The sequence below is a fragment of the Salmo trutta genome, chromosome 4 (assembly GCF_901001165.1).
Source record: "Salmo trutta chromosome 4, fSalTru1.1, whole genome shotgun sequence".
In the NCBI taxonomy this organism is placed as follows: Eukaryota; Metazoa; Chordata; class Actinopteri; order Salmoniformes; family Salmonidae; genus Salmo; species Salmo trutta.
In genome coordinates this window covers 12,918,014-12,932,337 of record NC_042960.1, presented here as the reverse complement: position 1 = coordinate 12,932,337, position 14,324 = coordinate 12,918,014, and the positions used below count along the sequence as shown (strand labels likewise).

Below are 14,324 nucleotides of genomic sequence, written 5' to 3'. Positions count from 1 at the left end.
AAGTGGCTAGGTTAGGTTTGGGGGGGGGGGGGGGGGGCCTAGCACACTAATTTGGTGGGAATGTTTTTTTTGGGGGGGGTTTAATATTTTTGTGTTTTACATTTCGATTTATCAGGGGAGCTGCAGCACCCCTACTCCCTGTGGCTATGTTGACACTGTCTACAATTTGGGCACTGCATCTCAGTGCAAGAGGCGTCACTACAGTCCATGGTTCGAATCCAGGCTGAATCACATCCGGCCGTGATTGGGAGTCCCATAGGGCGGTGCACAACTGGCCCAGCATTGTCCGGGTTTGGCCGTGATTGTAAGAATTTGTTCTTAACTGACTTGCCTAGTTATTGTTAAATGTTTTTTTTTAAAGGATGTAAGGTAACAATTCTCATAACTTATTGATATACTATTTATTGATTGATGTATTATGTTCCATGTATAACATTGTTTTCGTTGAGTAAATAATAGGAAATGCAGTAAATCAAGAATCTGGATAGAATATGATATTGTGTCTTTGGCCAAGATAGCGAAGTAATCATACTATCCAAAAACTGACTAAGACCCAATTCTGGGTAACACATGTGTAGAGGGGAACGGGGCGACATAAAATGAGCTACAATACAAGCATTTCGCTACACCTGCAATAACATCTAAATATGTGTATGTGACCAATGCAATTTTATATTAACGGCAAAATGCCGCGCAGCCTCAGGCTTCTGCAAAATGTACCTCTTGCCATTCCTCTGTATCCGTCAAGGATCTTGACACTACTGGGACGACAGGCGAGGACGCGCTCTCGTATTGTCCTCTCTGCACGCTCCCGTGCCACCTTCAGTTCCTGTAGCTGTAGTTTCCTCCGCAATCCTCTGTTTTCTTTCTGGCTTTGAGTTATTTCTAAACGAAAGACAGCATAGTCGTCGTCTACGAGTTTACAGATCTCTGCCACTGCTGCATTCGCTAGCACCTCCATGATGGAGGCTATTTGAGTGTGAAAAGCCATACAGTTAGCCATTGTTAGATGTATCTAGGTAACGCTAGTTTTTTTTTTTTGGGGGGGGGGGGGTGTTAACGCTAGTTAGCTGCTATCAACCAGGTCCCGTCTCCAATACGAATTAAATACTACCTGGTGTAAGTACGTGATGCTGTGCCGTTAAATGAGTCATATGGTTCAGTTCCTTGGTGTTAATAAATGTCTAAACAATAAAAACGATTACGTGGAAACTGTTCTCGGTACCGCTGTGAAACGGTTGTGACTAGATGGAGTACAGCTACGGACGAGATGTACCATTGAACTACCGCGAGAGTTTGGACTGATGACGAAGAGTCAGATGACGAGTCGGATATCGCTTATATTTGTAGTCCTAAAACCCGGAAATAAGCTACCTCTGGTTCTTTCAGCCGTCTCTATGGGAAAACTGAATGGGGAAAGGATAAGGTCTGCGGAAATAAACGACAATGTATCAAATTAATCGTCAGCGCACAGATACAATATAACAAAGCCAATTTGTCCTGCTATAAATGCCAATAGAGCCTAAATGTGGTATTTTCAAATAAACTCCCTATTGACCACCCGTTATCTGCATATTGCTCTCCTGCCTCTAGCTGCTATTGCCATAGCAAAAGTGATATCCGACCACTGACGTATAAGAAGAAGCCGACTTATCAGGCTTCAAAACGTACATCCAAACTCTCGCAGTAGTTCAATGGTGAATATCGTCCGTAGCTGTACCTCGTTTAGTAACAACCCTATGAAGAGTTGGTAAATATAGATGAGATCCAGTTTTTGTCAAATGAAGATCAAAATATATTTTTTGTTCATTTTAGCTAACCCCAACCCTTTTCCTAATCTTAACCTAATTCTCCTAACCTGCTGTGTGAGTTCTCCTAACCTGCTACAAAAAGTCAAATCAGACTTTAATTTGACAAAAGCTGGATCCCTTCTAGCCCTGAACACGAAACAGGCAAGAATAACTAAGTACTTCTGGCTCACAGAGTTTAGGAATCCTCCCTCTATGGTATTGTGGTGGTCGGCAAACAATCGTTTGAGGTGCATGCTGCCACCTACTGTATGGGTGGTAAACTATATATTTTTAGCAGGAACATTGTAGGAAAGGGGGAAAAAACTAAAATCATCCAAAAACCCAGAGGCAGCTTGGCCATCTGTCAAATGCCAGATGGGCTAGACATTTTTTTTGTTGGGTGGGCTGGTCGAAATTTACACAAATATTGTTTTATTTTTCTATATACAAAAAGAGTAAGATGACATGGCCGGTGGCCCATGGGCCTTTATTAATGATTTTTGCTAATCTATAATGAGCCTTTGGCTGATCAGTGGGAAATGGATGGACCTATCAGGATGGGCCGGCCCAGTTTTTTGCTAGGCTGAGCTGAGGTCACGCAAACACACATTCAAAGTCAAAATTCATGAAAATTGCTGGATTAGGATGCATATCAAAATATCATGAACTCATACATTCCTGCTTGGACTTGTTATGTATGAGTATATGATATTTTGATGTGCAACCTAATCCAGTGATTGTCATGAATGTCACAAATTTGCTATATTGTCAATTAAGGTGACCAGATTTTGGAAATAAAATGGTGAAATGTGTTTTTTTGCACTATGAATGACTTGATTAGATGGTAACTCATGATTTGGATATTTGGGTTCGACCATATCATGGGCTGGTGCTACCAACTGTAAAAGGCTCAGGGGCCTGTGAGGGCGGAACATCCTTTACCTGGATTTATTGCAATGCCTCGGCTGTAAACAAAAGTGAGTGAAGAAATTAACTTCATCCACAATCTACCATACGGGTCAGTCAAAGTGCACCAACCACTCCACCTACTTCCTCTGGTATTACATCTGCAGGTACTTTATGCGCCACCCCAGAGATAACCCCATTGATAGGCGCTCTGATTTGAAGATCCATACACAAAATATTCCACTCATATCTTCTTGAGGCCCAATGCACGCTTCTTCTGCTCCGTTGACACAAAATAAAATCTATATAAGCCCACTTCTTGTGACCCTTACTGACACCACTTCACCCAACGCCTTATGCATGACATTTATCGAGACTTCAAAAGGATCTCCCAGGTTACATTCGTCCAAAACCCTCACTCCAACTAAAAACGAGTCAGTTTCCTATTTTCCACTACAACTCTACTTCTCGTTTCCTTTCTTTTTCACCAGTGTAACCCACTCACAAAATTATTTCTCATTTATTAACAGATTTGATCACCAATTTTTTTTGTACATAAAGGAACAGGTATCACCTGATTGCCAAATAATGTTGGGGGGAGGGGGTGTTATAAAGGTGTTATAACAAAAGAGGGACATTATATTTGTTATGAATAAAACATAGCCAAAACCAAATTCAGAGGGGAAATATAGTGTTACACTTTAATGACAATGTTTTGGCTATGGGTAAATCCATTTGAATTCAATCACTTTTTGATGGCACCCCTTTTGATTTGAACAAAACCCATGGTATAAGTGCTCAGAAAGTCACTTTTTGTACCTGAATACCAAAACATTCAGGAGATAAAGGTGCTCAAAGTTGACCCATTTTGCATACCCCACCATACCATGAGACAGCTATGTTTTCATCACTGGAAAAGATAAATGGTTGAGATTGATATTTAAAAGCTTACAAACAGGGTTGTCAAACTATTTTATGATTTCTGGAGATTTATTTTATATATATTTTTAAATTAAGTATTAATAAAAAGTAAAAAAAGTCAATTATCTAAATCTGTAATCAGATTCTTTTCATATTCGCATATGTGGTATCTTGGTCTATTTTACGTAATCTAAGGTTTTTGTGTTGTGCCCCGCCATCAGTTGAGACACAACATGCTCTTGAATACAGGGTGGGTGTCATGTTTTGGATGATAAATGTACAAAAATGTAAACTTCCAAATGGTACCACAAAGATGGTTGGAGGTCCACACATCCGAGAATGTTGACTTATATGTGAATACCTGTCGTTTCAAATTATACTGCCAATCCTCCATAGGACATCTATTGAAATAGAGATAATAGAATAGACATGAACCTTTAAATTGACATTAAACGGTGGGTGGACTCAAGGTCATTGTTGTGGTAGTAATTAGAAGTAAAAATGTCAATTCAATAAAAATGTAAATTACAGTGGTCTGAAGGAATAGGTCCGTTCTATGAGTTATATTTCTATGATTGAAATGACACCCACCCTGTATTCAAGAGCATGTTGTGTCTCAACTGATGGCGGAGCACAACACAAACCTCAGAATGTGAAATAGGGTCCAAGCTGCAACATTGGAGTTTACGCGTCACTTTCTGACAACTTCTTCCATGGGCAAACACGTATGGAAAGTTTTGTTTAAATCATAACGGATGCTGTCAACAAGTGAGTGAATTCAAAATGGATTTACTGTGCCAGCACACCAAACAACGTCTGTATCATGTGATAATGTGAGCGTACCCAGATGCTCAACTGAGGGACTTAATCCAAAAAACCCTCTCTCTAAGACACTTCACATGATGACTATAATATGTCAGCTAGAGAATTGCTCCCAGATATCCCCTGTGTACATCTCAAGCCACAGTGCTACGATTTCTCCCCATTGTGGACACTCCTATGTTTGATAAGGTTACTCTGGAAGGAGAAGCTCTTGTAACATAGTTTGCACTTGAAGGGCCTCTCCTTGGTGTGAACGGTCTGGTGCTGCTTGATATATTTAGTCTTAGCAAAGCGCTTCCCACACGTGGGGCAGGCATATGGCTTTTCAGCGTCCGTCCTAATGCTTGGCCTCCCACGTTGTGACCCAATGACACCAGAGGAGGTAGAAGCAGGAGCCACCACCCTCAGGTGGTTAGTCTTTGAACTCCCTCCTTGACCTCTAGCCATTGTTTGGGTGTTGTTGGAATTTTGTGCTGTGTTATAGGCTAGGTACCTCTCGTGTTGATCGCCCATCCTGGCCCTGTCTGTATTTGTGGGGTAACCATGAGGTAACTGAGGAAGGCTAGACCCAGGCCCAGGCTTTCTATGAACCCAGTCACCAGGCATTAGGCAAGACCCTGAAGGAGAAGACAGACTTCCTGATAGACTACCACCAGGGGGATCTCCCACTACTCTCTGTGAAGGCTGAAGCCCAGGTTGACCTGCTCTGTTCATCATGGAAACTGTGGTGTTTGTATCATAGGAACAGGAGGGCCTATCTCTATCAGCCCCAGGCCCTGCTCCATCCCTGCACTGAGACTGTGAAGAGAAGGGTCTGGGCTGCGGACTGGAGCCTCTCTGATGACCACCAGGACTGAGGTTGTTCAGTCCACCTGTCCACTGGTTGTGTTCTGCGTGGTGCTGGAGTCTCTGCCCCTCGTGGTTCGGTCCTGGTTCTGACTCGGGAAGGAAGAGTGATGGCTCCTGATCCAGGGTTCTGATCCGGGGCCAGGGTTTGTGACCAGCCGCTTCAGAGGTCCAGTCTCCCCCGCCAGCAACACCAGATTTCAGCAGGTCCTCATGGACTGCACACTGCAAACAACGATTGTAAAGAGAAGCATAAAAGTTTATATAAGAAACTCTTTGCTGTACACACAGAAACATGACATGATATTACAAACTGTTTACCACAGTCAAGCCCATCTCTAAGACTGTGATTCAAGTACCTAACAACATGGAGCCATTGGAGTTTACTATAAAAAATGTCCTTATGTGTTGATTCAATAATTAAGTATAATGTTTTGGTTGACTGAGATAAGGGAAAGTCTGTGCCTGAAATACATTTTTTGAAAGTCAGTCAGCACAGAGTCGATTTTGTATTTAATTTGAACAAAATGGTCATACACTCACATAACATGAAGTACAGTACTTTTATTGCACAAAGCGATGTGACAAGTAGAATCATTTTTCTCGCTATGGTAACACTTTACCTTTTCTGTAAATCTGGTACTCTTGCTTAAAAAAAATGAATTTTACAATATTTTAGAGAAGGTTCAACATTACACAGCTTCACTACTTCCTTTCAAGTAAACATGAATTAAGGCACTATCATTTCCTCATTATAAAACACCAGCATCAAACACCATGATAAGGTTGTCACTCTTCATCAGTGAAGCATTTTTACAGACACCATCACACTAACCATCACCATATCATCTACTCTGCCTCATCATACTCATTCTTTCCTCAGTTCACCTTATCCAGTTCCCTACTACATTCAGCTGGTAAAAAATAAATGCATTCCCATCCACTGACCTCCAATATGTTGCCTCTGGTGTCGTCCCCCGGGGCCTTGGCTGCACCCATCTGGGTCTGGGAATCCAAGATGGCCACCCAGTCTCCTCTGTTAGCCTCCAGCCAACAACCTGCAGGAAGAGGTTAGAAAATAGACTTTAGAAACATGGCAGAGACAACTCTACATAAGGGACCATACTTATGAACTTTTGCTTAGACTTGCTTTAAACCATCAGTCTAAAATGGCTAGCTGGTAGATTTTCTCAAAGGGCAACCTGGCCAAATAAGCCACGATGCTGTGGACGGCCAGCTGAGCATATAATTATATCCGGTAACAAAATAACAAATTCAACCCATGAGAGACCTCAAGCGGTAGAGCCGCCATCCATTCGCTTTTGTTCAACAGGTCAATTTGGCCAACTGCTTGGTTCAATTTGTTACCCATGGTCTAAGCGGAGTAGTGGCATCATACACTAAAGTGGTCTACTCCAGATGTTGGCATATGGTGCATGTGAGTTCAAATCCAATTCAGTACAAGATTATTTTTAAAGAGAAAACCCTCCACTGCTGGTCGTCAAGTGAAATAGTGCAAATGTGACGAATTAGCCGATTATCAAAATGCATATAAAACCTTGTACAATTAAAGGAAACATGTCTATGTAACTTCGCCTACAGTTGAAGTCGGAAGTTTACATACACTTAGGTTGGAGTCGTTAAAACTCGTTTTTCAACCACTCCACAAATTTCTTGTTAACAAACTATAGTTTTGGCAAGTTGGTTAGGACCTCTACCTTGTGCATGACACAAGTCATTTTCCAACAATTGTTTACAGACAGATTATTTCACATATAATTCACTGTATCACAATTCCAGTGGGTCAGAAGTTTACATACACTATGTATACTGTGCCTTTAAACAGCTTGGAAAATTCCAATAAATGATGTCATGGCTTTAGAATCTTCTGATAGGCTAATTGACATAATTTGAGTCAATTGGAGGTGTACCTGTGGATGTATTTCAAGGCCTACCTTCAAACTCAGCGCCTCTTTGCTTGACATCATGGGAAAATCTAAAGAAATCAGCCAAGACCTCAGGGAATTTTTTTTTAGACCTCCACAAGTCTGGTTCATCCTTGGGAGCAATTTCCAAACGCCTGAAGGTACCACGTTCATCTGTACAAACAATAGTACGCAAGTATGAACACCATGGGACCACGCAGCCGTCATACCGCTCAGGAAGGAGACGCGTTCTGTCTCCTAGAGATGAACGTACTTTGGTGCAAAAAGTGCAAATCAATCCCAGAACAACAGCAAAGGACCTTGTGAAGATGCTGGAGGAAACTGGTACAAAAGTGTCTATATCCACAGTAAAAAGAGTCCTATATTAACATAACCTGAAAGGCCGCTTAGCAAGGAAGAAGCCACTGCTCAAAAACCGCCATTAAAAAGTCAGACTACGGTTTGCAACTGCACATGGAGACAAAGATCGTACTTTTTGGAGAAATGTCCCCTGGTCTGATGAAACAAAAATAGAACTGTTTGGTCATAATGACCATCGTTATGTTTGGAGGAAAAAGGGGCATGCTTGCAAGCCGAAGAACACCATCCCAACCATGAAGCACAGGGGTGGCAGCATCATGTTGTGGGGGTGCTTTGCTGCAGGAGGGACTGGTGCACTTCACAAAATAGATGGTATCATGGGGGGGGGGGGATTATGTGGATATATTGAAGCAACATCTCAAGACATCAGTCGGGAAGTTAAAGCTTGGTCGCAAATGGGTCTTCCAAATGGACAATGACCCCAAGCATATTTCCAAAGTTGTGGCAAAATGGCTTAAGGACAATAAAGTCAAGGTATTGGAGTGGCCATCACAAAGCCCTGACCTCAAACCCATAGAAAATTTGTGGGCAGAACTGAAAAAGCGTGTGCGAGCAATGAGGCCTACAAACCTGACTCAGTTACACCAGCTCTGTCAGGAGGAATGGGCCAAAATTCACCCAACTTATTGTGGGAAGCTTGTGGAAGGCTACCCGAAACGTTTGACCCAAGTTAAACAATTTAAAGGCAATGCTACCAAATACTAATTGAGTGTATGTAAACTTCTGACCCACTGGGAATGTGATGAAAGAAATAAAAGCTGAAAGAAATCATTCTCTCTACTATTATTCTGACATTTCACATTCTTAAAATAAAGTGGTGATCCTAACTGACCTAAGACAGGGAATTTTTACTAGGATTAAATGTCAGGAACTGTGAAAAACTGAGTTTAAATGTATTTGGCTAAGGTGCATGTAAACTTCTGACTTCAACTGTATATTCATTGTAGCGACAAATATTTCTGTATTAGGCCTATTCTATAGGCTGCCTTTTGGTCTGAGCGACTTCAAGTTGTAAAGCCAGGAGAAGGCAAGGCTTCCCCTCAGTGGATTCATGGAGAAGTAGCGTCCTCACTGGACACTTGGTGAACCTAGCCAGACCAGTTAATTTACACTTTGTTACACGTGAGACAAGGTAAGCTTGATAATGATTCTAAAAACGCATATAAAATGTAGCCCTATCCTACATGTAGGCAAGTGTACACAACCATGCAGCCTCATATACTAAGATATTTGTAGGTCCTAGCAGTATGTTTGTGAAGACAACAGAAGAAAGTCTTAGGCCTAGCTCCTTATGAAATTCATTCTTAATCTTCATTTTTAAGGTGACGACTGCACTTTTCTTCTCAACACAATAGCACAATGAATGTCCACATGTCAAAGGAAAAATGATGACCCCATTGGGGATTTGAACTTAAGTCGCAAGTAGGTATAAGTGTCTTACACTGTGAGCCAATTGTCCAGACCCATTTTTGCATGTGATGCAGTTCATTTGAGTATCAGAATGTGCGGGTGGACTCCTGGTATGGATGCTTTAGGGTCGTTCTACCTCAAGAAGCACAAGAAAGAGGATTTTGACACCCACCATCTCAGATGGTTCTGAAATTGTTTTTGTTGTTCGAAATAGATAAGATAAGCATTCCTGCAACATTATTTGCTTGAAATATAATTTCATCTCTGAGAAATGAAGCTAATTGATTGCACCCAACTTGTCCATTCTAATTTATAGGATTCATATATTGTTCAATAAATATAACATTTAACCTCTGATTTGGACCAAACTTTTTCTAACAATAATTTAGACATGAGGAATCCAAAGAAATTGTCAAATGCCACCCATGAACCCTCCACACCAATTCCACCCCAGTGAATTTGGTGACCCCCCCCCCTTTTTAGATACATTGGTCTTTGAAGTTGTTAGGTTTATGTCCATTCCTACATCCTGATATTACTGTATGTAGGTTATATGTATGTATCCCTTACCTTGCTCCCCCATCTTTAGTCCACTCAGCAGATCAATACTCTCTGGTTCGTCTTCTATTGTCTCCTCTTTGACCAGCAGCAGATCAGGCTTCCCTTCCTCCATGTCTACTGACTGTAAGAGATACAGAGTGAGAGGATGTTGGATTAAGAAAATTCGCTATGAGTACTATTCAAACATTTTAGTTGATTTGATACTATGCACACGTTTTAGTTGATTTGATACTATGCAAATGTTCGATTTTATTATTTGACACTCATTCATGGTTTGATCATTGAAAGACATGGGCTGTGTCCGAATAACCATATTTGCATCCTAAATAGTAAGCTGTTTGAGTATATGAAAAAATAAGTTTAATAGTATGCAACGTTTCGAAAATCGAGTATACTTGAAATGCCTGGATGTCATAACGCTATTGTTATTTTACTGCTGCCGTTTAATTATTTGGTACTTTTATTTTCTATTTTTTACTTAAACTTATTTTTCTTAAATCTTCTTAAAGCATTGTTGATTAAGGGCTTGTAAGTAAGCCTTTAACTGTATTTTAAAAAATGTCACCTTTATTTAACCAGATAGGCCAGTTGAGAACAAGTTCCCATTTACAACAGCGACCTGGCCAAGATAAAGCACAGCAGTGCGACAAAAACAATAACACAGAGTTACACATGGGATAAACAAACGTACAGTCAATAACATAATAGAAAAATCTATGTACAGTGTGTGCAAATGTAGTAAGATTAGGGAGGTGAGGCAATAAATAGGCCATAGAAGGGAAATAATTACAATTTAGCATTAACACTGGAGTGATAGATGTGCAGATGATGATGTGCAAGTAGAGATACTGGGGTGGAAAAGAGAAAAAAAATAACAATATGGGGATGAGGTAGTTGGGTGTGCTATTTACAGATGGGGTGTGTACAGGTACAGTGATCGGTAAGCTGCTCTGACAGCTGAAGCTTAAAGTTAGAGAGGGAGATATAAATCTCCAGCTCCAGTGATTTTTGCAATTCATTCCAGTCATTGGCAGCAATAGAACTGGAAGGAAAGGTGGCCAAAGTAGGTGTTGGCTTTGGGGATGACCAGTGAAATATACCTGCTGGAGCGTGTGCTACGGGTGGGTGTTGCTATGGTGACCAGTGAGCTGAGATAAGACGGGGCTTTACCTAGTAAAGACTTATAAATGACCTGGAGCCAGTGGGTTTGGCGACAAATGTAGCGAGGGCCAGCCAACGAGAACATACAGGTCACAGTGGTGGGTAGTATATGGGGCTTTGATGGCAAAATGGATGGCACTGTGATAGACTACATCCAATTCGCTGAGTAGAGTGTTGGAGGCTATTTTGTAAATGACATCGACAAAGTCAAGGATCGGTAGGATAGTCAGTTTTACAAGAGTATGTTTGGCAGCATGAGTGAAGGAGGCTTTGTTGTGAAATAGGAAGCCGATTCTAGATTTAATTTTGGATTGGAGATGCATAATGTGAGTCTGGAAGGAGAGCTTACAGTCTAACCAGACACCTAGGTATTTGTAGTTGTCCACATATTCTAAGTCTAAGTCATTGAGACTGCCAGAGGTCTGGACAACAGGCCCTCCGATTTGACTCACTGAACTCTATCTGAGAAGTAGTTGGTAAACCAGGCGAGGCAATCATTTGAGAAACCAAGGCTGTCGAGTCTGCCAATAAGAATGTGGTGATTGACAGAGTCGAAAGCCTTGGCCAGGTCGATGAATACGGCTGCACAGTAATGTCTCTTATCGATGGCAGTTATGATGTCGTTTAGGACCTTGAGCGTGGCTGAGGTGCACCCATGACCAGCTCAGAAACCAGATTGCATAGCGGAGAAGGTACGGTGGGATTCGAAATGGACGGTAATCTGTTTATTAACTTGGCTTTCGAAGACCTCAGAAAGACAGGGTAGGATAGATATAGGTCTGTAGCAGTTTGGGTCTAGAGTGTCACCCCCTTTGAAGAGGGGGATGACCGCGGCAGCTTTCCAATCTTTGGGAATCTCAGACGATACGAAAGAGAGGTTGAACAGGCTAGTAATAGGACTTGCAACAATTTCGGCAGATAATTTTAGAAAGAGAGGATCCAGATTGTCTAGCCCGGCTGATTTGTAGGGGTCCAGATTTTACAGCTCTTTCAGAACATCAGCTCTCTGGATTTGGGTGATGGAGAAATGGTGGGGGCTTTGGCGGGTTGCTGTGGAGGGTGCCGAGCAGTTGACCGGGGTAGGGGTAGCCAGGTGGAAAGCATGGCCAGCCGTAGAGAAATGCTTATAGAAATTGTCAATTATAGTGGATTTATCGGTGGTAACAGTGTTTCCTAGCCTCATAGCAGTGGGCAGCTGGGAGGAGGTGCTCTTATTCTCCATGGACTTTACAGTGTCAAATAACTTTTTTGAGTTTGTACTACAGGATGCAAATTTCTGTTTGAAAAAGCTTGCCTTAGCTTTCCTAACTGCCTGTGTATATTTGTTCCTAACTTCCCTGAAAAGTTGCATATCACGGGGGCTATTCGATGCTAATGCAGAACGCCACAGGATGTTTTTGTGCTGGTCAAGGGCAGACAGGTCTGGAGTGAACCAAGGACTATATCTATTCCTAGTTCTAAATTTTTGAATGGGGCATGCTTATTTAAGATGGTGAGGAAGGCACTTTTAAAGAATAACCAGGCATCCTCTACTGATGGGATGAGGTCAATGTCATTCCAGGATACCCCGGCCAGGTCGATTAGAAAGGCCTGCTCGCTGAAGTGTTTTAGGGAGCGTTTGACAGTGATGAGGGGTGGTCGTTTGGTCGCAGACCCATTATGAATGCAGGCAATGAGGCAGTGATCGCTGAGATCTTGATTGAAAACGGCAGAGGTGTATTTGGAGTGCGAGTTAGTTAGGATGATATCTATGAGGGTGCCCGTGTTTACGGATTTGGGGTTGTACCTGGTAGGTTCATTGATAATTCGTGTGAGATTGAGGGCATCAAGCTTAGATTGTAGGATGGCCGGGTTGTTAAGCATGTCCAGTTTAGGTCACCTAGCAGCACGAGCTCAGAAGATAGATGGGGGTAATCAGTTCACATATGGTGTCGAGGGCACAGCTGGGTGCAGAGGGTGGTCTATAGCAAGCAGCAACAGTGAGAGACTTGTTTCTGGAAAGGTGCATTTTTAGAAGTAGAAGCTCGAATTGTTTGGGTACAGACTTGGATAGTAATACAGAACTCTGCAGGCTATCTTTGCAGTAGATTGCAACACCGCCCCCTTTGGCAGTTCTATCTTGGCGGAAAATGTTAAAGTTAGGGATGGAGATGTCAGGGTTTTTGGTGGTTTTCCTAAGCCAGGATTCAGACACGGCTAAGACATCCGGGTTGGCAGAGTGTGCTAAAGCAGTGAGTAAAACAAACTTAGGGAGTATGCTTCTAATGTTAACATTCATGAAACCAGGGCTTTTACGGTTACAGAAGTCAACATATGAGAGCACCTGGGGAGTGGGAGTGGAGCTAGGCACTGCAGGACAGGAAACAGGAAACAAGGCAGGCAAAAATGATCCTTAAATCAGCACTTCTACTCTGAGAGGCTTTGTGGATACGGGCCCTGACCTAAAACCATTCAGACAGTAATTTACAGTTGGCTCACCTCAGTGAGACTGTGTGTGGTCCTGTGCTGCTCAGCTGGTTCCTCTGTGGGTTCAGGAGGAGGTGTAGTCTGGTTGTCCTCCATGACCATGGCCTCCCCAGAGTTCCCCAGACCCTCCTCACACCCTTCCTCCTTCACCAGCAGCACCTCTGGACCCTCCTCCTCCTGGAAGAGAGAGGTGATACAGATGACATAGACATACACTCCATCAGATATGTACAGTACACACTAAAAACACAGAGATAATAAACACACTTTAAACATGGAGTGTTTACACATCTCCACTACATGAGTCCTGTACTGTAGTTACAGAATAACTTCATTGTTGTTAAACCCATCATGGTGGACATAACTGATGAGGATGTGGGTAAATAAGAGTCAGCTATGATAAGTCAAGTCATCATCAGACAAACCCGACTAAACTATTTTGACGTATATTTTTTGTTTCTTTCTACCACCCCTCCCCTAATTGCAGTAAACGAATGGACAACTTCCAGCTTATACATACATTTTACGTACATAGTATATTTTACATTATTTCTCTTTATTTTGGGCCCACCCTTCAGCTACCCTCAACCTCTCCCATCTATCCCTGAAGACCATCCTGTTTTGATTTCTAATTCTCATATATTTTTCAACTGTGCTGTTTGACCAAAGTTCTGAACCTTTCTATTCTCATAGTTTCTACAATTGTAAATTAAAGATGACAGTTTTTGCTAAGAGTATTATTATATTATTGATCGATTGACTATGACTTTTCAAATCACCCAGCAGTGCTATTTGCAGAGTTAGCACCAGGTAAATGTAGCAATTCTTCAGCCATTCCTGAACCTGCAACCAAAAACAAGCTACATATGGGCAGTACCAAAACAAGTGATCTAATGACTCTATCCCTTTGCAGCAAAGTCTGCAGAGCTGGGACTGTTGTATCCCCCATATATACAGTACTTTCGTAAAGTATTCAGACTCCTTCCCCTTTTCCCAATTTTGTTATGTTACAGCCTTATTTTAAAATGGATTAAATTAATATTTTTCCTCATCAATCTACACACAATACTCCATACGGACAAAGCAAAAACAGGTTTTTAGAAATGTTTGCACATTTATAAAAAATATATAAACT

The 14,324-nt window shown here is 41.8% G+C and overlaps 2 protein-coding genes across 2 annotated transcripts in view; both read right to left on the bottom strand.

The window, feature by feature from the left end:
• Positions 1–1,003, bottom strand: part of LOC115191051 (transcription factor Ken-like) — a 28,213-nt gene extending 27,210 nt beyond the window's left edge. The window contains exon 1 of the mRNA XM_029749056.1: positions 721–1,003. Within this exon, the coding sequence (XP_029604916.1) occupies positions 721–1,003 (283 nt within the window). The remainder of the gene's footprint in view (positions 1–720) is intronic.
• A 2,197-nt stretch (positions 1,004–3,200) lies between these two features.
• On the bottom strand, positions 3,201–13,252 carry LOC115191332 (B-cell CLL/lymphoma 6 member B protein-like). Its single transcript, XM_029749211.1, has 4 exons — positions 13,202–13,252; positions 9,572–9,683; positions 6,234–6,343; positions 3,201–5,510 (listed from the first exon to the last, which is right to left on the bottom strand). Exons 2-4 carry the CDS (start codon positions 9,672–9,674, stop codon positions 4,587–4,589), a joined length of 1,137 nt encoding a protein of 378 aa, XP_029605071.1. The 5' UTR covers positions 9,675–9,683; positions 13,202–13,252; the 3' UTR covers positions 3,201–4,586.
• Positions 13,253–14,324: the final 1,072 nt, after the last annotated feature.

Excerpts from the sequence above, each read along its gene's own strand:
- LOC115191332 (XM_029749211.1), bottom strand. The coding sequence starts at position 9,674 with ATGGAGGAAGGGAAGCCTGATCTGCTGCTGGTCAAAGAGGAGACAATA. Across the intron at positions 6,344-9,571 it reads ACTAAAGATGGGGGAGCAAG|GTTGTTGGCTGGAGGCTAAC; the intron begins GTAAGGGATACA and ends CTCTTCCTGCAG. Across the intron at positions 5,511-6,233 it reads CCAGAGGCAACATATTGGAG|TGTGCAGTCCATGAGGACCT; the intron begins GTCAGTGGATGG and ends CGTTGTTTGCAG.